Source organism: Eleutherodactylus coqui, chromosome 7 (genome assembly GCF_035609145.1).
Source record: "Eleutherodactylus coqui strain aEleCoq1 chromosome 7, aEleCoq1.hap1, whole genome shotgun sequence".
Taxonomy (NCBI): Eukaryota; Metazoa; Chordata; class Amphibia; order Anura; family Eleutherodactylidae; genus Eleutherodactylus; species Eleutherodactylus coqui.
Genome location: NC_089843.1, coordinates 101,235,758 through 101,259,863, shown reverse-complemented (window position 1 = coordinate 101,259,863; position 24,106 = coordinate 101,235,758). Strand labels below are relative to the sequence as shown.

General features: G+C 45.2%; 1 protein-coding gene across 1 annotated transcript in view; it reads left to right on the top strand.

Annotated features, from left to right (window-relative positions):
- WWC2 (WW and C2 domain containing 2) overlaps positions 1–24,106 on the top strand; it is a 157,477-nt gene that overhangs the window by 102,063 nt on the left and 31,308 nt on the right. Inside the window, exons 11-16 of the mRNA XM_066573497.1 lie at positions 4,706–5,295; positions 14,891–15,014; positions 15,724–15,795; positions 16,863–16,946; positions 20,220–20,412; positions 21,772–21,924. Coding sequence (XP_066429594.1) covers positions 4,706–5,295; positions 14,891–15,014; positions 15,724–15,795; positions 16,863–16,946; positions 20,220–20,412; positions 21,772–21,924 — 1,216 coding nt within the window. The remainder of the gene's footprint in view (positions 1–4,705; positions 5,296–14,890; positions 15,015–15,723; positions 15,796–16,862; positions 16,947–20,219; positions 20,413–21,771; positions 21,925–24,106) is intronic.

Here is a 24,106-nt window from a genome sequence, read left to right as displayed (position 1 = left end):
CTGCGTCGGGGCTGACAGCTGAGACAAAGCAATCGGCTGTTATCAGCTCCTCCCCAGCAGAGCACACTGTGCGGTCCTGCTTATTGGCTCTGCTGAACAATGGTTTTCAGGCAGAACTGAATTCCCATCATTCAGTAGAACAGTGAAAGATGGGCACATTTACACACAATAATGGCTTTTGAGCGATAATTGTTGTGTCTAAATGGGCCTTTACTGTCATCCATGACATGGAGGAAAGTAGGACATGCTGTGATTTTAGGTATTTATTTTTTGCCTGGATCCTCCATGAAAAAAATTGTATGTCTGAAAAGCCCCATTAAGATTTGTCCCACAACTTTAAATTTCTTCACAGTCACTCTGTCCTTCCTGGTAGCTGCAGACCAGGATATGTGCTGCTGCAGCCAATCAGTGAAATCAATGGGAGCTACGCCTGCAAGCACCAGCCGCTACACGGGTCGGAGCAGCTGCTTCCGCTCTTACCTCCATGTAATGCGGCACCGAAAAACCCCTGGGGTACACCTGCCTGGCAAACCTTTAGACCAAATTCAACTTTCTGCCTAAACATTTTGTACGTGCAAAAGAACAATCAGAATGGGCTAATTACATTTATTGTAGCATTTACCAGGAACAGCGGGGAGTTCTGCTTATGTAACGCTGGTCTGTGATGTGAGTGGATTTAACAATCCGGCTTGATTTGCACGCTGCGGCGAAGGCGCTGTGTACCTAGATGTGATTGTGAGCAGAACTATTTATTTTAATTAACATGATGTACTAATAGAGTAATAATGATCCATTCTGGGGGCGGCTTCACATATACAGCAAAATAAACAAATTGATAATGTTTGAAGAACTAATTAGGTTTGACAAACATCTTCATTACAGCCTGAATAATCACTAGAGTCTTGTCAATAAGGAGCACTTTATCTTACTAAGTGTTCCTTACAGCAGTATTCAGCGGGGGCAAATATTTAATTCCATAGCATGCATCATTTCTAAAGTGCGCTCTGTCAATTTGCTCAAGATTGAGAAAGTGTTAATAGCTAATGTTTCCTTCACATAGGTATCAGGGGTTTAACATGACAGGGCATTAAGTAAGAAGTAGCCTGCTCAAGTGCAGAGAATTTGGTCAGACAGGTGCCGAAGACCAACGACCCTTCTGACGACTGCCCATCATAGCCAGATTGAATCTGCCCATTAGAAATGGGCATGGAGAAAATGAAACTCTATGAACAGAAAATGAGGGCAGACTATCACAAAGATGAATTCAACCATTTAAAAATGGACTACTTGTAGGAAAGGCCTAATGATTGGTGTCCTTTCAAATCCATTGGATGAATGTCAGTGGGACCTGCTGACCATATGTATATGGAGGTGTCCAATCTCTTCCCCGGTGGCAGAAATCAGAGGGAGGGAGACTAAAGCGCTGTGGAATACGTTGGTGCCATACAAAGATGATGATTATTATTATTAGGGTATTCTGGGCATGAAACCCAGTTTAGTACTGATGTCCCATCCTCGGGATAGGTCAGCGGTAGTTGCTCAGTGGGGATCCGTCACTCAGGACCCCCAGCGATCACCTTATCTCCGCTCCAGCCTTAACTGCAGCAGGCAATGTTGATGGTTCTATCCGCATTGGGGTCGGAGTCGGAAGTGTAGCAGTGGATCTAAAAAGGGTTGAAACATTAACGCTAAACATAATATGGTTGCATAAATATGTACCCCCTAAAGCTAATACTTTGTTGATGAAGCGTTCAACTCTCTGACGCCTTCAATCTTTTTGGGTAGGTGTGTATCAGCAGGTTACATCTTGACTTGAAAAACTTTGTCCACTCCTCCTTGCAAAGGCGCTCCAAATCTGTCAGCTTGCGAGGACATCTCATGTCTATCATACAAAGTCAGTGGGTCCCCTCTTGTCCATAGTGGGAATGGCCCACTGGGCTGCAGTAAAGCACATCTTCTAAATGCTGTATAATCTAGCTCAGAAAAGATGGCAGCCCCATAGTTGTGTACAGACAACAGAATAGAAATTTATATGGTTAGAAAATGGAATATGTTTCTCTATCTGGTTTTAATTTAATACAAAAAAAAGGTTATCTAGTCCCTTTAACCCCTTGAGTGGCGGGTTTCCTACCACCCTGTCGTGCCCACCAGGGCAGGTTTTTAAAAATGGTCTAATCATTGAATTTCAACTAATTTTGCAGTTGCGTCTCAAGAGCCATAACTTTTTCATTTTTCCAGTGACATGGCCATATAAGGGCTTGTTTTTTGCGGGACAAGTTGTGATTTTTTTTTAAACGGGGCGGAGGAAAAAAAGAAATGGGGAAAAAAGAAAAAAAGGGGCCATGTCATTAAGGGGTTAAATAATGTATTCACTTCCTTCTCTGGGTCATTACGACGCATGGATACCACATGTGTGATTTGTATTTTGGATTTTTTACAAAGTAAAGGGAGACAAGTTTTTTTTTATAATTTTTTATTTTTTTTTTAATTTTTATTTATTAATTATTTTTTTGGGCCCTTTAGGGGACTTCCACAGGGACCCATCAGGACCCCTGATCACATTCCGGGGGGCCGATGGTGACAGCCCTTTACATGCTGCAGTGACAGCCCTTTACATGCTGCAGTCACATAGACTTCCGCATGTAAAGGGTTAACACAGCAGAGATCGGAGGTTTTCTCTGATCTCTGCTGTAAGAGCTTGTGCCTAGCTGTCCTCTCACAGCCAAGCAGCAGCTCTCCCTGCCACAGAGACCATCGGCTTGCTTCTGACAAGCTGATTGTTTACAGGTTGCCATAGAGACCAAGCAGGAGATTGCCGGCAGATCGGCAATATCTTCTGCTGGTTTTTCAAAGCCCTTGCTTTGTTGTCTGTGGGTCTGTGCAGGCAGAGCACACTGCACAGCTTGTGGCATTGTGCTCTGCAGCTCTCATAGTGATACATAGCCCGGAAATCTTCTCGGCTATGTCGCTATGAGCAGTGGAGCTCGTCCCGGAAAATTTCCGGGCGTGCCACTCAAGGGGTTAAGGCATATGGTCACCTTACGTTTATTCATTATAAAGTATATGGCATTGCTTTGCAAAGTGATTGAAAAGCAGGTATGAATGCCATATTAATGTCAGTTCATATCTAACTGGTGGGGTGTAACTGCTGTGACACCCCCCCCCCCCAACTGATCATGAGAATGAAGAGGCAGTGGCTCTAGAATAGTACCTGTTCCTGCTTCATATTTTTCATGACGTCTCCAGCTAAAGCAATGCGGAGCCAACATTATTCACCCCTCAATATTCCCTTTGTAATAAAGAAGTAGCTGATTAGTACTGCGCCATGAGATTCTTCCATCTTGTTGCTTTATAGCCATAAGGAACCTTTTATGTTAAAGGATTTTGGCATGATAACCCCTTAATCACCTACCACAAGAGACATCACAGGTGATAAATGATTGATCGCAGGGGTTCTGACCACTGGGACCCCCAGATATCATGAGAACTGTGAAATAAAGTTACAATGTGCTTGTGTGACCACCACTGCACTCGTTGTCTATGTGAATGAGTCCATATCCACCTGCTCCATTTATATGTGAGTAGATGCTAATAATTTTGCTAGGATGACCCCCTTCAGTATGAGTCAAAGAACGGTTTTAGAAAAGTTCATCGGAGGACACATACATAACTTTTAAACTTTTTACTTTGCCTAGTTATGTCAGCAAACATCTATGAATATCAACTAGCAGGAAGATTGCCTGATGACACCACCTACGTAGCTGACAGCATTATAAAGTGATTCCAGGGATGCTTTATTTAATGCCGGTTTTCAGGATGCACACATAAAGATACTAGTTGTGTTTCAGATAGTGCTGCTCAGATTACTGCTGTGATTGTAAAGGCTCAAGCTGACAGACAGCAGATGTTTAGAAGCAACAAAGAAAGAAAACCAAAACATATTAAAGCGACCCTGGTTTTAGGACAAAATTCTGTCCCTGGGGACCGGAGGGAGCAGTTATGTCACCTTCTGATCCACTAGTTCTGGGTCCCACTCTCAGCTGTCCAAGATAGCCGACACAGTCTTCAGACTATTTAATGTGTATTGTAGTGTTAGACTACCCTGCACTCTGATTGGCCTGCACTTGTTCATGGGATCAGCAGTGGCCAATCGGAGAGCAGTGCAGTGTGCAATCGGTAGTTAGAAACTTGCAGTGGCCATCAGGGTCAGCAGAAAACGGGAACCCAAATCAACAGGTTGGACAAACATTGGCAGAGAAGAACAGCAGGTGGTAATCTCTGCTCCCTTCAGTCCCTACAGGTAATATGCCCTCTGGTTCTGTGACAGAATTTGTGTCCTAAAACGGCAAGGTTGTTTTAATATGGCAGAACTTTTTACAAGTTTTTTATTTTTTTCCCCAGTATGTAGGAAAAAATTCTGCTATTTCCAATTTTGAATAGTAAACCACTATAACCGAACAGTCGTCTAACACTCAACCCGCAAACGCCAACTATCCAATTTCTGGTGTTTCACTGTTAATGTTGCGTCTGCGTGTTCTACTGCCATTGTAGGAGTGGTGTTACATTGTCGCATCTACGGTTTACGTCGTATTTGTTAGGCACTTAACCTTACAATCGTGTGAGAAAATGTTTTATGTTTTTATTGAGTTGTATAATGTGTTAATGTAGGTTTAATTGAAACTTTATCCCTCTTTTAAACCTACAGCCTGTCTGCCAGCACGTTGTCTGTTTCATCGGGTAGCAGCCTTGGCTCCTTGGCGTCTAGTCGTGGGTCCTTGAATACTTCTAGTCGCGGTTCTCTCAATTCGTTGAGCTCCACGGACCTGTATTACAATCAAGGGGACAGTGCGTCGGATCTGGACTATCAGTACAAGCTGGACTTCCTGCTCCAAGAGAAAAGTAGTTACATTCCAGCCGGGCCCATCACTACGATTCATGAAAATGAGGTGGTGCATTCCCACGGCAGGCCAGAATATAGCAGCCTGCCCGCGGCACAAGAGGACCCGCCAGAAACCAAACCTCCAAAGTCTGTGACGTCACTCTCTTCCCTCTCCTCCCTTTCATCCTTGTCCCCACCAGGTTCTCCTCCCATGTTGGAAGGGGCTTTCTCTCTGTCTACTCAGGATACCATTGGTACAGATTTTGAGAGTTATGACTTTCCTGGAATATTCTCAGAAATGAGCATTAGTGAAAATCAGCATTTATTGGACTCTTGTATAGAGCAATCGGCGTCCTTCTTGGAGGAAAAAGGCACAAAGCACGAGCTGACTGCAACATTACCAGAAGAAAGCACAGGTAAGCGCTACAGCTCTTCATGGCCCTGTCCCGGTGGCCTGCAGACACAAGCTTGTGTTCGGTCTATGGCACACAACTTGATAAAGTAGGATTCGTCAGTCTTCCCTCTGAGGTGTATCGGCAAGATAGTTGTTGGGGCAGCACCATCACCTTAATGCACCATCCTGGATGATGGTCCTTCATACATCCAAAGAAAGTGGGATACAAGTATAGATGTTGGAATGGACTCACCTGGTGTGGAACCCCCGTCAATTCAATATAATTGACGGGTGTTCCACACCAGGTGAGTCTTCCAAAACACCCCCCACTGATCACCTATTGCCAACCTATTCCGATGATCAATAGTAAAAGTCGTGGACGGCCCCTTTAACACACTGCATCACACTTCTTCTCATTTCTGGTGACATACTGTACTTAGAGGCTTCTTTAACATTCGTTTCCAGTGCAGGGCTAAGCATAGAGCTAGTAGTGACACAATCCCCCTAATTAGGCTGCATGAAGCTCCACATCTACTGAATGGTGCGTTTTAAGGTACAAAATCATAAAATCTAACAATCTTTATTTTAACTCATCTGTACAATATTGTGACACTCATTAGGTATCTTGTATTTTGGAGAATGCCGAAACTGTTTCTAATACCGACGAGAGCTGCAGTCGCCCACCTTTCATGTCCTTTTATTATTAAAAGCAAAAAAATATTTTCCGGGGTTTCTGAAACGCCGTCCTTTGAGTGCGGTGAAACGCTGTCCGCCTGGGTTTAAGATCACATAGGTGCATCATTGAGCTTTTCCCATCTAATGATCTAATTATAGTAGAAATAGCCAAGGCATGTGTTGTTATGCAAATACAAACAGCGGACTTGGAGATTGGGCGCTGTTCGTGCTTCTCGCCCGCTAAGCAGCAGTTTTCAAAACCAGTATCGCTCTGAGACAAAGAAAAAAAAAATTGCAACTTGATTTCTCATTGAAAAGACCCCCTACTGCATGGAAGCAGTGTGAATTTAATACTTCAGCTTATTTGGGATAATTTGTGTCTTCACGAGAAAAAAAAGGGAAAAAACAAAAAAGCCGGTCTTTTACTGGAAGCGGTTTGCTGTATCACTCTGCCATCTAGTGGTCAACTTGTACATATGGAGTTTTGTACTACTCGGATTTCCAATATACAAGGAAAATCGTAAATGACTGCAGAGTTTGTCAAAGTAGGAAACTTTTCATTGTCTGGGGAAAGAAATTGACTTTCTTTGAAGGTGGAGGAGCTTGTGCAGATTACTGCGACTGCAGTTATAGTTTTTTTTTCCCCGCTATGCATAGGGAATGATAATTTGCTCATCGTTCATTTTATGCAAAGCGCAAAAAATCAAAGTGACGATTGGCCTGTGTAAACAGGTAGATGTTCATCTATGAACGACTGCCTGTTTACTGTGAATGGTGACGCCGGCCATAACTATCTCCAGCCTTCGTTCACCGAGCGATTCTTGCTCCTGTGTGAATGCACAGAAGTGGTTATTTGGTGGGAGTCTCACCGCTGGGACCCCAACCGATCACCAGACCGGAGGGTCCCATGTCTCCCCCACTGCTTGGTGCTAGCTCACTACACCTTCTGCAGTCAGGAGAAGATTGCATGGAGCAGTGGTTGCACATGCGTGGCGCTGCGGTATTTATCTTCAATGGGACTGCCAGAGATACAGTACTGAGCGCTTGTACTCAGCAGTTCCCATTAGCTACACTGAAATCAACAAAGCCGCACCAGTGCTCCGTTTAGTCTGCTGTCACTGATGGTGGTAACTTGACCACTAAAGTTAAGGTGCTCATACACATTAAAGCCTCTTTCACATGATTGTATCCGTTTTTACAATCACCCGATCGCACCGGAAATTCGTGTGAAAGAACAATTGCCGCGATCAAGTACCGATTTTGATTAGCGGTTTTTTCGTCCATTCACATGGGCAGCTGCCGTGTGATGACAAAAAAAATACGCTGCTGTGCAGAAATCCCTTGGTCGTCAGGAATCCTCGGAATGACTGCTAATGGTTAAATAGAGCCAGCTGTCTTCTTTTCCCAGCGCTGGACGCAGCTAAACTCCTTCCCCCTCCTCTTTTTTTCAGCTCCCAAAGAAGTCTACGGGAGCTTCCAACATATCTCATCAAAAGATGGGGCAAGACCTATCTTTTGACGCTGAGTATAAAATAGGTCAACATTTTCAGTCGCCGATGTGCTACTTTTCCAAGTGCAAAAATCGCTCATCTGAAGGAATACATTGGAATCCAATGCTTCAGATGGTCGCAATTTTTGGACACCGTTAAAATAGCTGCATCTATATGGTTGTGTGAATAAGCCCTAAAGTTGATGCAAACAGACTATTTCTACTAAAATAGTTGTTCGTCAGGTGAAATTTAACAAGAAATTGTTTTAGATGAGTGATGAGCCTGTCGTCCTCTGGAAACCATGCAGCCATGCTTCAACTTTCCATCTGCTAATCGAAAGGAATTTTGTTTTCAGGCAGTCTTTCCCTCCCCCCCCCCTTTCCCTTCCCCTCTCCTCCCCCCCTTTCCCTTCCCCTCTCCCCCCCCCCCCCTTTCCCTTCCCCTCTCCCCCCCCCTTTCCCTTCCCCTCTCCCTCCCCCCCTTTCCCTTCCCCTCTCCCTCCCCCCCTTTCCCTTCCCTTTCCCTTCCCCTCTCCCTCCCCCCCTTTCCCTTCCCCTCTCCCTCCCCCCCCTTTCCCTTCCCCTCTCCCTCCCCCCCCTTTCCCTTCCCCTCTCCCTCCCCCCCCTTTCCCTTCCCCTCTCCCTCCCCCCCCCTTTCCCTTCCCCTCTCCCTCCCCCCCTTTCCCTTCCCCTCTCCCTCCCCCCCTTTCCCTTCCCCTCTCCCTCCCCCCCTTTCCCTTCCCCTCTCCCTCCCCCCCTTTCCCTTCCCCTCTCCCTCCCCCCCTTTCCCTTCCCCTCTCCCTCCCCCCCTTTCCCTTTCCCTCCCCCTCCCCCCCTTTCCCTTTCCCTCCCCCTCCCCCCCTTTCCCTTTCCCTCCCCCTCCCCCCCTTTCCCTTTCCCTCCCCCTCCCCCCCTTTCCCTTCCCCTCTCCCTCCCCCCCTTTCCCTCCTCCCCTCTCCCTCCCCCCCTTTCCCTTTCCCTCCCCCCCCCCCTTTCCCTTTCCCTTTCCCTCCCCCCCCCTTTCCCTTCCCCTCTCCCTCCCCCCCCCCTTTCCCTTTCCCTTTCCCTCCCCCCCCCTTTCCCTTTCCCTTTCCCTCCCCCCCCCTTTCCCTTCCCCTCTCCCTCCCCCCCCCTTTCCCTTCCCCTCTCCCTCCCCCCCCCTTTCCCTTCCCCTCTCCCTCCCCCCCCTTTCCCTTCCCCTCTCCCTCTCCCCCCCTTTCCCTTCCCCTCTCCCTCCCCCCCCCTTTCCCTTCCCCTCTCCCTCCACCCCCCTTTCCCTTCCCCTCTCCCTCCCCCCCTTTCCTTTCCCCTCTCCCTCCCCCCCTTTCCCTTCCCCTCTCCCTCCCCCCCCTTTCCCTTCCCCTCTCCCTCCCCCTTTTCCTTCCCCCCCCTTTCCCCCCCCCCCCCACTCTCCTCTCCCTCCCCCCCTTTTCCCTTCCCCTCTCCCTCCCCCCCTCTCCCTCCCCCCCTCTCCCTCCCCCCCTCTCCCTCCCCCCCCTTTTCCCTTCCCCTCTCCCTTCCCCCCCCTTTCCCTTCCTCCCTCTTTTCCTTCCCCCCCCCCCACTTCCCCCCCCCTTTTCCCTCCCCCCCCCCTCTCTTCTCCCTCCCCCCCCTTTTCCCTTCCCCTCTCCCTCCCCCCCCTTTCCCTTCCCCTCTCCCCCCCCCCCCTTTCCCTTCCCCTCTCCCTCCCCCCCCCCTTTCCCTTCCCCTCTCCCTCCCCCCCCCCCCCCCCCCTTTCCCTTCCCCTCTCCTTCCCTTCCCCTCTCCCTCCCCCCCCCCCTTTCCCTTCCCCTCTCCCTCCCCCCCCCCTTTCCCTTCCCCTCTCCCTCCCCCCCCCCCTTTCCCTTCCCCTCTCCCTCCCCCCCCCCTTTCCCTTCCCCTCTCCCTCCCCCCCCTTTCCCTTCCCCTCTCCCCCTCCCCCCCCCCTTTCCCTTCCCCTCTCCCTCCCCCCCCTTTCCCTTCCCCTCTCCCCCTCCCCCCCCCCTTTCCCTTCCCCTCTCCCCCCCCCCCCCCCTTTCCCTTCCCCTCTCCCCCCCCCCCCCCTTTCCCTCCCCCTCTCCCTGACGAGAGCCAAGGATGTCTGCGCCGCACAGCAGCCCGGAATTAGTCAGATTTTCGTGCGGCATGTGTACTTCATCGGTTTACAGTGAGGATGAGTATAGAGGGGGAAAAAAGACATCCCCCGGCGCCCCATCACCTCCCCTAACACCATCATAACTTAGTTTAAGGTATGATTAGGCAACCGGTTCCCTTTCAGTATGGACTAAAATGTGTATGGTCTGTAAAACCAAGCAATTGTTCGCTCACCAATAAACCTACTTTTATCTATAGCCCCCTTAGAGTAAACGGCTTAAAAGGGTTTTCCGAGTTATTGATTTTATATAGTTTAAGCTTTTCACCGTGGTGCCGGACCACCACTTAGGCAGTTTGGCGCCACGATATCTGACAGATGATGTTATCCGGCCAGAGGGCCTGGTTACGTCCATTAAGGGCTCATGTCCACGGGGAAAATAGGATTTAGGATCCGCAGCGGATTTCCTGCATGCGGATCCGCACCCCATAGGGATGCATTGACCACCCGCGGGTACATAAATACCCGCGGATCGTCAATAAAAGTGATTTTAAAAAAAATGGAGCATGAAAAAATCTGGACCATGCTCCATTTTCATGCGGGTCTCCCGCGGGGACGGCTCCCGCGGGCTTCTATTGAAGCCTATGGAAGCCGTCCGGATCCGCGGGAGACCTAAAATAGGAATTTAAAGCATTTACTCACCCGCAGCGGACCGCGAAGCTCTTCTCTTCCTCACGGCCGCATCTCCCTTGCTTCGGCTCGGCGGATGTGCCCGGCGCATGCGCGCGGCACGTCGACGACGTGCCGGCGACGTGCCGCCGGTGTCAGGAATTCATCCGCCGGCCGAAAATGAAGATCCGGCCGTGAGGAAGAGCAGAGCTTCGTCGCCCGCGCCGGATAGGTAAATTCTTTTAAATTGCTATTTTCGGCGCTCATGTCCGCGGGGCAGGAGGGACCCGCTGCAGATTCTCCATGGACAATCTGCAGCGGATCTGATTTTCCCCGTGGACATGAGGCCTTAACCTGTCAAATGGGTTACTAATGTGGAAGCCCCACGGCAGAGTTATGGGATGTGACTGATGTCCCTATCCGGCCTGCTATGGACTGCAGCGGTCTCGTGCGTAAATAGCCCATGTCACTACTGTAGCGCTTGTAGACAGAAGGCCGGAGCCGTGTGAGTGGGAGGGGAGGGATTGTTTGGCTTTTTTGTGTGTGTTTTTTAACATACAGTGGGCCTCATTCATCAAAACTGGCTAACAGTAAATCTGTCTGTTGCCCATAGCAACCAGTCACATCACCGCTTTCAGTTTGCCTCAACCTTTCAGAAATGACAGCTGAGCTTAGTAAATCTGTCTTTGTGGCTCATAGCAACTAATCTGTTGGATAGTTTTGATAAATTAGGCCCACTGTGTCCCCACTGCCACCAGTGTTGAGGGGTCTCAGAAAACCCCTTTATTATATCACATAAATAATCCTAGTTTTAAAGGCCTAAAATCTGCTGTAAATGGAGTATATGGATCCTGTCGCAAGCAAATAATTCTATTTAGAAGCATATATGCACCCTTATATTTTTGGGGTTATCTCTGGTCTTTAGGTGGCCATACGCATTAGTATAAAGTTGGTCAAAACCACTTCAACCATAAGTCATTCATCAGGTGGCCATCTTCTTATCAGACCATCACTATCTAGAAAGAAGCTGAAGTTTTTGTCCAATAGCCACTAGTCCATAAACTATTTATCCATGAAGGAACATTCCCTAAATAATGATTGTTCTTTACCTGATGCTGCTGAACATGTATGGGCAGCTTGAATGACTGTTGTAATGTCCATTATGGACTGAAATGTCTGTCAGTGGGTGGGTGCATACGTTCAGCTGCTCAACCATTAACCTGCTTCTGTCTAATGTATACACTATCCTACCAAAAGTAATTGGGCACCTGAGCAAGAATCAATAGTGGTGTGTATTTATACATGTAAATACTTAGTGGGGCCACCAACTCTTACAACATATGAGTCTCACATACTGTTCTCTATAAGCTGTGCCTGCAGAGAAGAGGAGCTAAGACATGGTCTGTACAGCCAGGGTACAGACTTGGATCCTTTTGGCCACATTCCACTTCTATGGATCATTTTATATATTAAAGTCTAGATCCACCTATAACAGTACATTATATGCTGATGGTTATGCAGATCTTCAGTGCCATGCCATGCCACTTCTTTCATTCCTGTTTTAGTAAGACGTGAAATTTCAGATTTTTAGTAGATTTTAGGTTTTAAACCCACTATCCTACCAAACGTAATTGGACACATGAGCAAGAATCAATAGTAGTATGTAATTCTATATGTTAACACTTAGTGGGGCCTCTTTTGGCCCTAGTGGCGTCAGATACTCTCTGTGACATACTTTTTACACTTCAGTTGGTATTTCCCTTTATTCATCCTGAAAATGTCATGCAAGTTCTCTCACAGAAGATGGACGCTATTGATATTTTCTGACCTGACGTTCCAGTTCAGCCCCAGGATATTCAGTAGGGTTCAAGTCAGGGCTTTGTGCAGCCAGTCCAATTGTGGAACATCCATATCCTCAAAGTAAAACCATGTTGGCTTTGTGACTAGGCACGTAGTCTTGTTGGCAGTATTACTGACCATTCCCAGAGTGTTGTCAGCAGCCCATTATATGGAATTAAAAAGGTACACCTCCGTGTCCGTGGTTCTTGTCACTACAACCAATGGACTGAGACCATGCCACGTAAACCATCTCCAGACCATAACGGAACCTCCACCGTACTTAAGTGTTGGCACAACACACTCAGGCAGAAGGCGTTCACCAGGATCCTCCACATCCAGGTACGTCCATCTTCCATTGCACAACTGTCCAATGATAACGCTCCATGCAGCAGTGTAGACCGGCCAATGCAGGTGTACAGCCCTTATATCCAATAGCATGCAGTTCTCATTACTAACTATGGCTTGCACCTCCAAGGGTTTGCAGCTTATGTAGCATGGTTTAGGACCCGACATACTAATAAGACACAATCTATTCTACTGCTAAGGGTGTCCAAATACTTCTGGTAGGATAGTTGTACCTCCCCTTTTACATTGATAGGGCAATTAGGTTCCTGGTGTTATGATGGTATATACACGGCAGGGTCTCCTGCTTCGTAATCCAGTATGTTGTTCATTCTCGAATCCAATTCTTCCATGTGCCGTAAATATGTGGGGCACCCATAGGCCCCATTCGGCAGTGCCGGGTGTGCGGAGCGTGCACCCTCTCACGTGTCCCGTTGTTAGAGCCATTAATGAGATGCCGGCTCCTGCTGGTAAGATAGAAGTCGGAGTGACTGAAGTCCTCCCAGAGTCCGTGTCTGTCATTGCCAGAGTTTCAGAACGGCTAAAGATATTCCTGTGGGTAATCAATAAATCATGTCATCACCTTCACCCCATCACACGGGGAAATATAAAAAGCTTCTTTATCATTAAAAGGGAGTAAAATCAGCATTCTTCTGTTACATCTTAAAAAAAGACATTCAGCAATCAAATCGGCAATCTAAAGCTAGGGAACTTTAAACATCTTAACAAGATGTAAGGGCTGCGCTCAGAAGGGAGCACAGTGCATTTCAACGTACTTTCTCGTCAGTGGATGAAAGCCCCTCTTGGAATGTCAGAATTGCGTTTTTAAATACAGACGTTTGGCACGCTGCGGGGGACCAGCCTGTGAATGTGGGTTACAGATGAAACGTAACGAGGTGCAGCACATGGCGGAATACACTTATTGGGAAAATAAAGGGTTCCTTTGACAAGTGTAGATGTAACCAACAGGGAGGTTTTTTTGGAGTGTTTGTGTTTTCAAATAAAATGAGAATCCCTTTTTGATGGTATAAAGAGGGTATAAAAGAAAGTTGCTCAACTCCCAAAGCACTTAGAAAATAGCAATCCTAAAATATGTTCTGACACTATTGGTTTCCAGATCTTTCTAAAGCTTTCCTACGTAATATTATTTTATAGCGGGTGTTTCTTCAAACTTGAATTGAAAAAAAAAAAAAAAAAGATTTTTAGTTTCTGTATATTTAAACCAGTTCTGTCCGGTGACTGTTGGAATCCCAGATCGTACAGCATTTTAGGCGGTACCAACCAGGAACGTCCAGAGACCGCACAAAATGCACCTTCGCTTATGTAACCCACTTTGCAGATAGTTTGCATGAACAAGGGGACTGGTAGGAGGTATGCAAATATTGTAATGGGACTTTTGTATGATTGAATTGACACAAACGTCCATACGTTTTCTTTCTTGATTCTTGCCAAAGTTGTGGCAACTACATTCCTTGAGATTCCCGTCAAGAAGCGGTTGGCACGCATGCAAGGTGGCCCCTCGTCCAGGCTTTGGTTACTCTCTTAATGCAAATGCTGTGTTGTCTTTGTCCGCATGGTCAATTGCAGGTCAGAGTTCAGTATGTTTAAAGGGGTTGTCCACTTAGGGTATTTTTCATGTAACCTTGGGCCCTCTTATATAAAAGCCGTATACTCAACAGATCACCGTTTCAGTGCTCGGGTGCCACAACATCACCAGGCCTTCTCACTTGGTGACGTCCCTTAAACCAGTTATACGGGCCTTTATTATAGAAGCCCTGGCAGGTTTACATGACATACCGTGTCAGGGCCTCCTATTGGCCACAATAGTCACATGCAGCTGAAGGGAACAGAAGACTGGAGGTCCAGAGCGGTCAGTGGTGGTCTTTGTTTATGTACATAAAATCACTGGTGTGTTACTCAGCTTGAAAATGTAGCTTTATTGCAGCGGGTGAAATATGCAGTTTATGTCCCTGGAGTCACCAGGGCGGTGCCGAGGTCTTTCTGGGTCAATCACTGTTCTATCCACACCTAGTCATTGTTGATTGACAGCCTCCTCGCGGGATTGCAATCCTGAACATGCTCTGTCCATCTCTAACAGTGCAATAGAGCCACGAGGTTCCATGGAATCCAGCTTGTACAAGATGGCCATCGTGAAGAGACCTGACCAGAGGCTCTGTGGGATGTCAGCACTGCTAGCTACTAGCACTGACGTCATTAGCCCAAAGTGATGTCAATCAACGAGGACTGGGTGCAGCTCGAGTCGTGACGCCATGACCCGGGAAGGCTTTGGCCCTGCCCAGTTGACTCCAGGGATGTGATTTACATATTGCATGCTCTGCAATAAAAGTTTTTGAGCTGAGTAGCATACCAGCGATTTTTTTTTTTTGACTGGAACCCATGTACAGTAGTCTACAAGTGCCATAGCGTCATACCTTTTGGGTCTATGACAAACAAGTGGGTGACTGTTCCCCCCCCCCTGCACTATCTAATGTGTTAAGACTTCCCTTCTTTTACATGTTTTGTTTTCCACAGATGTTGACTTTACAAGAAAGTCTGCAGGAGACCTCCAGGAAGGGAAGACCGCTTGTGTGTCCGCTGCAGTTTCTGACGAGTCTGTCGCGGGTGATAGTGGTGTATATGAAGCATGTATAAAGCCGTAAGTGTTACTGCAATGTCATTTACTTCTGCAGCGGCAGATGGTGCTCAAATGTTATCTGTTGCCCCTTGGCACAGGGAGGAGGATGATATGAAGTTCAACAGGTTTTCTGCTTTATGAATCTGGTAACCTCCTAGTGATTGCCTAATTGTTGGTATCTAGATCTGGCTTCATCAATGTTTTAAAGTATAACTAACATCTTTAAAAACTTCTGACATATCATAGGAACTTGTCAGAAGTTTTAATCAGTAGAGGTAATTGTGAGTAGTATATAGACTTTCTATGGAGCCCATAGACCGTTCCAAGCTGTGACTGCAACAGCGAAATGGACACAGTGCTCAGATAAGCACTTCTGCCCATTTGTTTTAACGATCAGTGGGGGTCTGGGCACAAAGACCCTCCGACCGTACCCCCTGATCAAAATTTCTGACATGTCAGAAGTTTTTAAAAAGGTTCTACTTTCTAATTATTCATTATTTTTATTATGACAATGAAAAGAATACCGTACTAAATCTAACAAAACAGGGATAGCTGGTGAGAGACTCTGTAAATCCTTAAGTCTAGAATGGGAGAGCTGCCATTGACTTTCCAGTTACCACTTGTTACTCATCACTTTCTTGATACTTGTTCTTTGATGGGGATAGTTTTCCTTTGTGAAATATTGTCCAACTTTTTTGGTGTTTGATGACATTTTACTTGCATTTGCCAGGCCTTGTGAAGATGCTGCATTTAGTGAGGATTATCCATTGCTTGGGGCAGCTGAAGTGCAGTTAACTCTCAGGTGAGTACCACAAGGTATGGATGAAAAGCAATAGTTTTAGATCTTCATTCTTCCTCACTGGAGAATAAACTAGAGATAGATCTGAATTACTTGTAAGATAATTGACATTAGATTCCACATAAAGCATGAATGGCGACTTTCTGAATCTTCTCCAGTTTGACCAAGGCCTCCCAGTCTTTCTACGGGGCTTCAGCAGACAGAACATGGCGATGCCTGACCTCACCATTAGTTGATGTCCGAGTCTAAATTAAAATTGTATCACAGTTAGGGTGGACACCCACTAGCGCTTTTTTTTTTTTTCTTGTTCTGCAAAAGCGAGTGAAAACACTCACCTTGCAGCGCAAAAAAACCCCCACTGCAATATCACAAAATGCTTTCAATGGGGCCGGCAGCAGCAGCAACGCCAGCCCCATTGAAAGCATAGGGAGTATATCACAGACTTCTGTCACAGCTGTGGCAGAAGTCCTAGATGATATCCCATTGAAAGCAGTGGATTTTAGGCAACCCCCGCAGCATCATTTTCGGAGAAGGGCTTGAAATATAAGCCCTTCCCTGAAAATCATCTCTAGCTGGTGAATCATCCCTAGCTCATTGATGAATGGCTAAGCGCTGCCTGTAATTGGCTGAGCGCTCAACCAATTAGCACAGCCCCACATTTTTCATACGGATCAATGTTTATTTTCTCGGGTGAGAATAGCGCATGTTGTGTGCAGTTACCATGTAGATCGGACAGCACAGTTTCTTGGGCATAACTCTCATATGGCCATGTAACACTGATGTTACAGGCACAGTTTCTATTGAATTCTGTGCTTGGAGTACCAAACCAGGCTGCTGCAATACGGACCATGCTATGTGCTTCCAGCGCTGTCTGCATTGACAGCTGCCCAGCAATCAGCTGCACAGTGGAGATCCTGAGCAGTGGACCTTCGCCGATAGACTATTGATGTTCATCAATAGTAAGAGTCCTGGACAACCCCTTTTATAAGCCATGTAGTCTTCTAAATGTTTTTTTTTATTTTTTTGGTTTTCTTTGTGTAATTCAGAATTTAATTTTCGTATTTATTTAGATATGATCCAGGAAATTCCAGCTTTGTGATAATTATTGGAAATATGAGGAACCATCCTTCTCCAGTCCACTTTGGTTCTAGAGTGTAAGTATCATCTTGTAGGTCCCCATACAACTGAGTAACGCAGTGCATTTTATATCGGATCCCTGACTTTTCTCATTTTCTATGTTTATCTATAGTAATGAGGGTGTGTGTGTAGATATCTGTCTACCTAGCTAGCTTTATTACTTGCACACACAAATATATATTCATATGATGAATAGGACATTGATTACTACAATAACTCCTTTCCTTTTTTGGTTGAGGTTGTCTACATCATCTTTTTGGCCCAATGTCCACAGGCAGATTTGAATTGCGGATGATCCACAGTTCAAGCCACCCATAGGGAAACATGGGTGTTCGCAACTGAATTAAAGCATACAGATTTGATTTGTGGACCTTTGGGTGCGAAAAGCAAATCGCAGCATGCTCCATTTTAGTGAGTTTTTTTCAGCACCGACTGCTTCCATTTAAGTCAGTGGAAACCGGCCGGGTCGCGGATTCCACGGGAAAGCAGGAGTTTTGCAAAAGAACTCTACTGCGCATGTTCCCCGGCCGGTGCTGCCGCACACATCCGCAGTACAGTAAAAAGAAGACCCGGACGAGTAAGCAGGGTCCTCAGCCGTGGGTAGGGTCGGATTCCGCTGTGGGCTTCCGTATGCGGAATCTCACCTGCCCGTGGACATAAGCCCTTAGGTTCCTCAACCCTTAATATCACGACCTAGAGCTCATCTGTGTGTCCACCTTTCTAAATACCTGCTAGATATTGTAGCATTCAATAAAAGCTCTAGTAGGAGAATACAAATCCTCTTGCTGGTTTGTGCCTAGTCTAACCTGTAAACGCCAACATAAAAAACACTGTTGGTTAATATACCGCCGGGACCAGAAATAATGAACATAAGAATGTTCAGATACTGTGTTGCTATCCATGGATGGCAAACGGCGCAGCAAAGAAATTACTCATTAACGTGTCTTACAATGAGAAACTAATTTTCTATGGAAGCTTCCCTTCATAGTGCATATAATGTTTGGAGTAAAGTAATAAAGATTGAGCGGTCAAGAGGTTATTAAGCCACCAGGACCACAAAAAAGTTAATCTAATTTGAGTCACTCAGAGCGCAGTGTGACTATAGAGATGGCATCAGTTCTCTTTGACTACTTCTTCAACAACCTTCAGGAAAAGAGCAAGAGTGTTCCCTTCATGAGCAGAGTTGAAGGAAAAATTCCTCTCAAGTACTAAGTGCTTTGTGTTGCATTGGATATCTAAGTTCAAAGGGTGGAAAGCATATACAATGGAGACTGCTGTTATGGTTGATGTCTGATTTATCTCTTTCATCTCCGTATTGCCTTTCTTGATTGCAGCTACACATGCTTTTTTTTTCTTGGGGATTAAAAGTCTTGTAAGCACTTTCAAGCATATAAAAGTAATAGGAACTAAAACAACACTTATATATATATTTTTTAACCACGTCTCTATTTATGCTGCTGGGAGAACCTTAACGCAGCACACATTTAGATTTTAGCTTGTTTCTTTATGCTGCCTATGTGAGTGTAGAATGAATTTATATAAATATATATTTAGCTATTAGACAATGCATATGGCTGCTGATTTTTCATTTGCCATCTAGTTCCGGCTTCCCTCCATTGTAGATCCAGAGGAAGGCAAAAAAAAAAAAAAAAACTCAACGAGGTAGAAGCCAATTTTCTCCATTTAAGAGAAAAAAATCCTTCCTGACTGAGTAATGCCTGAATCAACAACCCCTTTGAAGATATTAATTATTACAGCATATGACATTGTATCGCTCAAGAAAGGCCTCCAGGCTCCTCTTGAACTCTTATCGGATTTGCTATCGCCCCATTCTCAGACGAAGAGTTTCATAGTCTCACTGCTCTTACAGACTCGTGGTGAGGAAGGAGGAAATGGGTTCCTCCATTCTAGTGGTTAAAAGGGTGATTCACAGGTGTTCAATTCCCAACGATCAAACATTCATCACCTATCTGTTATGTAATAAATGTCAATGTCTGGAATACCCCTTTAAATAGTATCCACAGCAATATTTTCAGAGCATATTACAGATATGTATTTGGTACACCTAGTACGACTACAGTAAAACCAGCTACTATGTCTAGCTTCCATTTTGGTGCACTCCCAGTCCGTACAAACAGAAAAAAGCCAAAATCTTACTATGTTTGGAAAGGAAAAAGGTTGCTAAAATTTCTACAATATAGTTTATGCAACATACACAATAAAGCAGGATGATTGGACATACAAATTATATTGGCGGAAGCCACCCACATTTTAGTGTCTGTGGATATTTAGGGGATGCCAAACCGCTTCCTGATGATGATTGTCAGTAGACATGTGGACTGGGCTTGTAATATTGTGTTTTGATAGAGGTCGTGATAAAGAGTGTTGTAGTAATAATAATATAAATGTGTTTCTTAAATCAGCCTAGGCAAATATATATATCTCCACCTTCATAGGAAATAGCTAGCAGTTGAATGGTTAACAAGCTCAATATTATACCCTGGTATGTATAAGTTAAAGCTAAACCTCCCACGTATGGGTCTCAGCGCTAGCTATCAAGGGGAGGAACTTCTTATCTATGAGAAGTTCCTGTGGTGCAGATTAGAATATTAACAAAGTCTATGCTACTTGGGTATATAGAAATTACGTGTTCACATAGTGACATACACCTGGGGCGTAAACATATGTAATGACGCTAATGATTAACATACTAGGCCAATCATGAGTTGTTATGATGTGGGGGGGGGGGGGGGGGGGCGTGCATGTAATTGGTGCGTCATATTCAGTATATCTGTATTGTACTTCCTTTCAATAAACTAGAAGAGTATTGGGGGTTGATAGATAACATCCGTCAGTTCAAATACATATATTCATGCATGAAGCTTCTCGCTATAACCAATCTGGAGCAGATCAGTGAAATATTCTGGAATATAATTTATTCCCATAACAAGAGTCATATACAGTTTAAAAAGCTGTTAATAGCAAGTAGCCGCCCATTAATATGAGCGATGTCATTATTGCACATCAGATAAACAATTTATGTACACTAGGGAGGATGGAAATGCAAGGATAGTCTGTCACATGAAATACCTAATGTTGGCCTAAAGTTGTCCTGCTGCATTGGGAAAGGTCTTTAGAATGGACGACATCCAATAGCGGAAAGGCAAACTAAATGTTTGTATATTGGAAAACCTCTATCAATGCTTAAAGCTGTTATATGTAGTAGAAATAGTGAGACTATTAAGATGCACAGTAATACTCAACTCCCTTATTTTCTCCCATCCATACAGCTATATCAGAGTTGCCATTCTGCCATCTTCAAATGACATCAGCTGCCTGTTTAGGACCAAAGTGTACCCAGCTACGGAGTCCATACTGTTTAATGAGCTGTTCAGAGTGTCCATTTCACAAGGTGTTCTGCAGCAGAAGAATCTGAGAGTAGATCTGTGTTCGCCTGGAAGAACCCATCAGGAGGAATGCTTGGTACATGACTTCTATTTTCACTTTCTTTGCTTGGCCTGTGTGTTCGCTCTCATTCACTAAGAGCCCTTGAAATCTATTACTACTCAAGTGGATTTCTGTTTACGTATCTGTGTAGCATTCAGAAACTGTCGTTCTGTTGCTGCCTGAGAGTAAATATTAGACGTGGTAAAAGCAAACTATTTAATCAAGTATCATTTCACTGAAGGAACAATAATTCATTAAACTGCACCGCAGCGCTTCTTAATCAGTTACTGAGGGCGTTCGTTCCAATATGCAATGAAATCAACACTTGATGAAATTATCATTCATTACATGAAAAGAATACAAATGGGCCGCTGCGCTGTACTTATAGATTTGTATTTACTTATAGGCAACTTTTAGGGATATTGCAGACATATTTGCAGTGCTGCTACTAACAACTTCTATAGAATTACAATTTCAGCTGAGGTTCCAAAAATATACAAAATATCAGGTGTTTTTCCAGTAGCAGGTGCGTCCCATAGCAAGATACTTTTCAGTGCCCTCATCCTCCCAGTGTTGGCATAGTCTTCTTACCATTCTTTATGCCATCTGTTTTTTTTCGCTGGTCCCTTTTTATCGGTGTTTCCCAACTCCATATGGAAACAGCTGCTTTGTTCTTGCAGTTATCAGCGGTGTCCCACTGAGCTGATAGCTCTGAGAAACAGCAGGAGCACTGACAGATCCTTTATTCTCTGAGCTTTCAGCTGGTATGCTGCTGGGATGTCCCAGCATTCTTTCAGCTGATATCCTGCTACCCGCTGAGCATGTGGCACTCATAAGAGTCATTGTTGATTTCTAGCTTGCTGGAAATCAACGATGAACGAATAGTGCAGAAACGATGGCAGCGCATTTAGACGATTATCGCTTAAAAGATGGCTTTTGAGCGATAATCATTGTGTCTAAATGGGCCTTAAGAGGCAGTCTGGGGAAACTGCACGCTTTAGTTGATTCAGACCCTGCAAGTTTCACCTCACCGAGAAGCTAGACAAAGTCTGTGAATTGAGTGGAGGGTATATCATTAGAAAGACCCGCACAGACAGACCAGCACTACTTGCATTCAGCAATGCTGCATCTTGATTTCTATAGGCACTTACTGTAAATCCTACACAGGAAGTAGACATTGCTTTATATTGATCGAAGCAAATCTCTGGGCGCAACAAAATGAAAACAGAAATGTATTCCTTTTGACCCGTGCAGAACGGAGACCCAGTGGACTTTATTATAAAGCTTGTCTGGGTGGTGTTGGCACAATCATTTGAAGATATATATATGGTTAAGAAGCAAATTCAAATTAAAGTTGTGTCCCCCTTTTCTCTGTCTTTTCCCCCCACTGTGCAGGCTGGCATCCAGATCAGTCTGGCAGACCTGTCATTTATAGGTGAAGCACATACTCGGTGGCACACGTTGATGCCCTGCAGAGCCATTCATCATCCAAAAGAGACTACTGAAAAGCCAGTATTAGACAAGACACGGGCCGCAACTCTGGATTTGGTAAGCTACTAATGTTAACGCTTTCTCGGGGTGCCTGATGCTGTCAAGGAGAGTGGAATAATGTCCCAAATAAAGAGAATTCTGTATTTAGTACACATATTGACAGTGTTTCATATAGGTTCTAGCGGTATATTTTCTCTACTTTTGTAACTCCACAACAAGATCTCTCTTTTTGTTTTTTTTTGTTTTTTTTTTAAAAAAGAGACTCTCAGCCTATGGGCTCCAGGTTGTGGACACGCTAAGTCCAGGGATGTAAGTCTTACACTTGCCTGCTCTGTCGTTTCCTCGCTGTCAGCTCGTCAACTCACTTCTGAATGCATTGAGGTTTGCGCTATGTAGCCCTCTCATTCTGTGTGTGCGCCCTAGATGAGCCCCAGAAGGTCCGCTGGAAGCATTCAACAGCGGGTTTGACAGCTGACACAGGGAACGGCGGAAACAGAAGTATGCCCGGACTCTGTGTGTTGGCTACTTAGCTTATAGGCTCAATGTGGCTGACCGCTTCCCTTTTAAATGAGGATGTGTTGCATACATTTGCTCATTCTTATGGTGCCCCATGATGTATTTTTGATATATTTCTAATGGCCCCTTTACATGTAACTATTGTCTCTCAAAATTCATTCAAAACAACAAATTTGAGCGATAATCGTTCAGCGTGAATGCAAAAAAAAAAAAAACGCTCACTATTTCTTCGCAAGTCGTTATCACTAACTTTCAGTGAGCATAATTAGCACTGGATTGTCGACTTTTCATTCCATGTAAACGCTCCCTACTCAGCGTTTCACTTAGCAGGTGAAGCGTTAAAGGGGTTGTCCCGCAAAAGCAAGTGCAGTTAAGCACTTCTGTATGGCCATATAAATGCACTTTGTAATATACATCGTGCATTAAATATTGGCCATACAGAAGTTATATACTTACCGTTTCCCTGGCGCCTGCCGAATCCTTCTCCTTGATTAGACGCGCTTGCGCAGTCTGCCTCTTATGTCCAGTTGAATGGGGTTGCTCCAGCGTGCTCATGCCGCACAGGTCGTCTGCGCATGCGCAGACCAGCTGTGCGGCGTGAGCACGCTGGAGCGGCCCCATTCAACGGGACAGAAGAGGGCAGACTGCGCAAGCGCGTCTAATCAAGGAGAAGGATTTGGTCGGCGCCATGGAGACGGGGACGCCAACACGGGGGGGGGGACCCCCTGTAGGTAAGTATATAACTTCTTAACTTCTTTATGGCCAATATTTAATGCACGATGTATATTACAAAGTGCATTTATATGGCCATACAGAAGTGTTTAACTTCACTTGCTTTTGCGGGACAACCCCTTTAAGTGAGAAGCCCGCGATCCAACGATGTCCGTGTGAATGCTCTCCGCGAGCGCTAATGACCAACTGGTGACTTCAGCGCTCGTGCAGTCATTTAGCCGACTGTCGTCCCGTGTAAAAGGGCCATTAGAACATCATCTAATGTATACAGTGCCGGTGGTAAGAAGCCACGTCTAGTGCACCATTTCATATTTGCTAGTCTGCACAACATCGGAAATCATCCCACCATTCCTCCAGTAAGTGAAACTGAGCTACTGGACATATTAAGTGGACGTTCTGAGAGGGAATCAAGAGAACACCAGGGGGCACCATGTCAAGTATATAATAGCAATATCAAGACCTTGGCAACTTCTTTTTTTCCATGAGCCAAAGTGAAATGTTTTTGTGTGGTTCCTCTTTAATGAATTGGTAAGTAGTATGGGATATTTTTCTATACATATAAATATAATTTTCTTATAATCCCATCTACTTGAGAGCACCAAGTTGCAACATAATCAGAAAAACCAGGCCACCAAAAGTAATGAGTGCATCAACTGTTTGGAAATGGACAGTATCAAACCTCAAAAACTGGCTTATAACACAAAGCAGAAAGGAGCTGGATAGGGGTTTTAACCCGTTAATGCCACAGAACATAAGTTTTTAGATCCTGGGCACATAGTACCAAATACAAGAGAACTGGCTACAGCAGTCTTAACACAGGAAAAACTATTGGAAAGACAGAAAAAGTTCTGTGCCATAATTTAAAGTGGCCCTCCGGGTCTGGACAATCCAGCATGGCCGCACCGCTGCTCTTACTACCTGCTGCACACTGTGTATTAGTAAGTATCAGTAGTCGAAGACACTACATGCTGCTCTTGCTGACCAGCGGTGC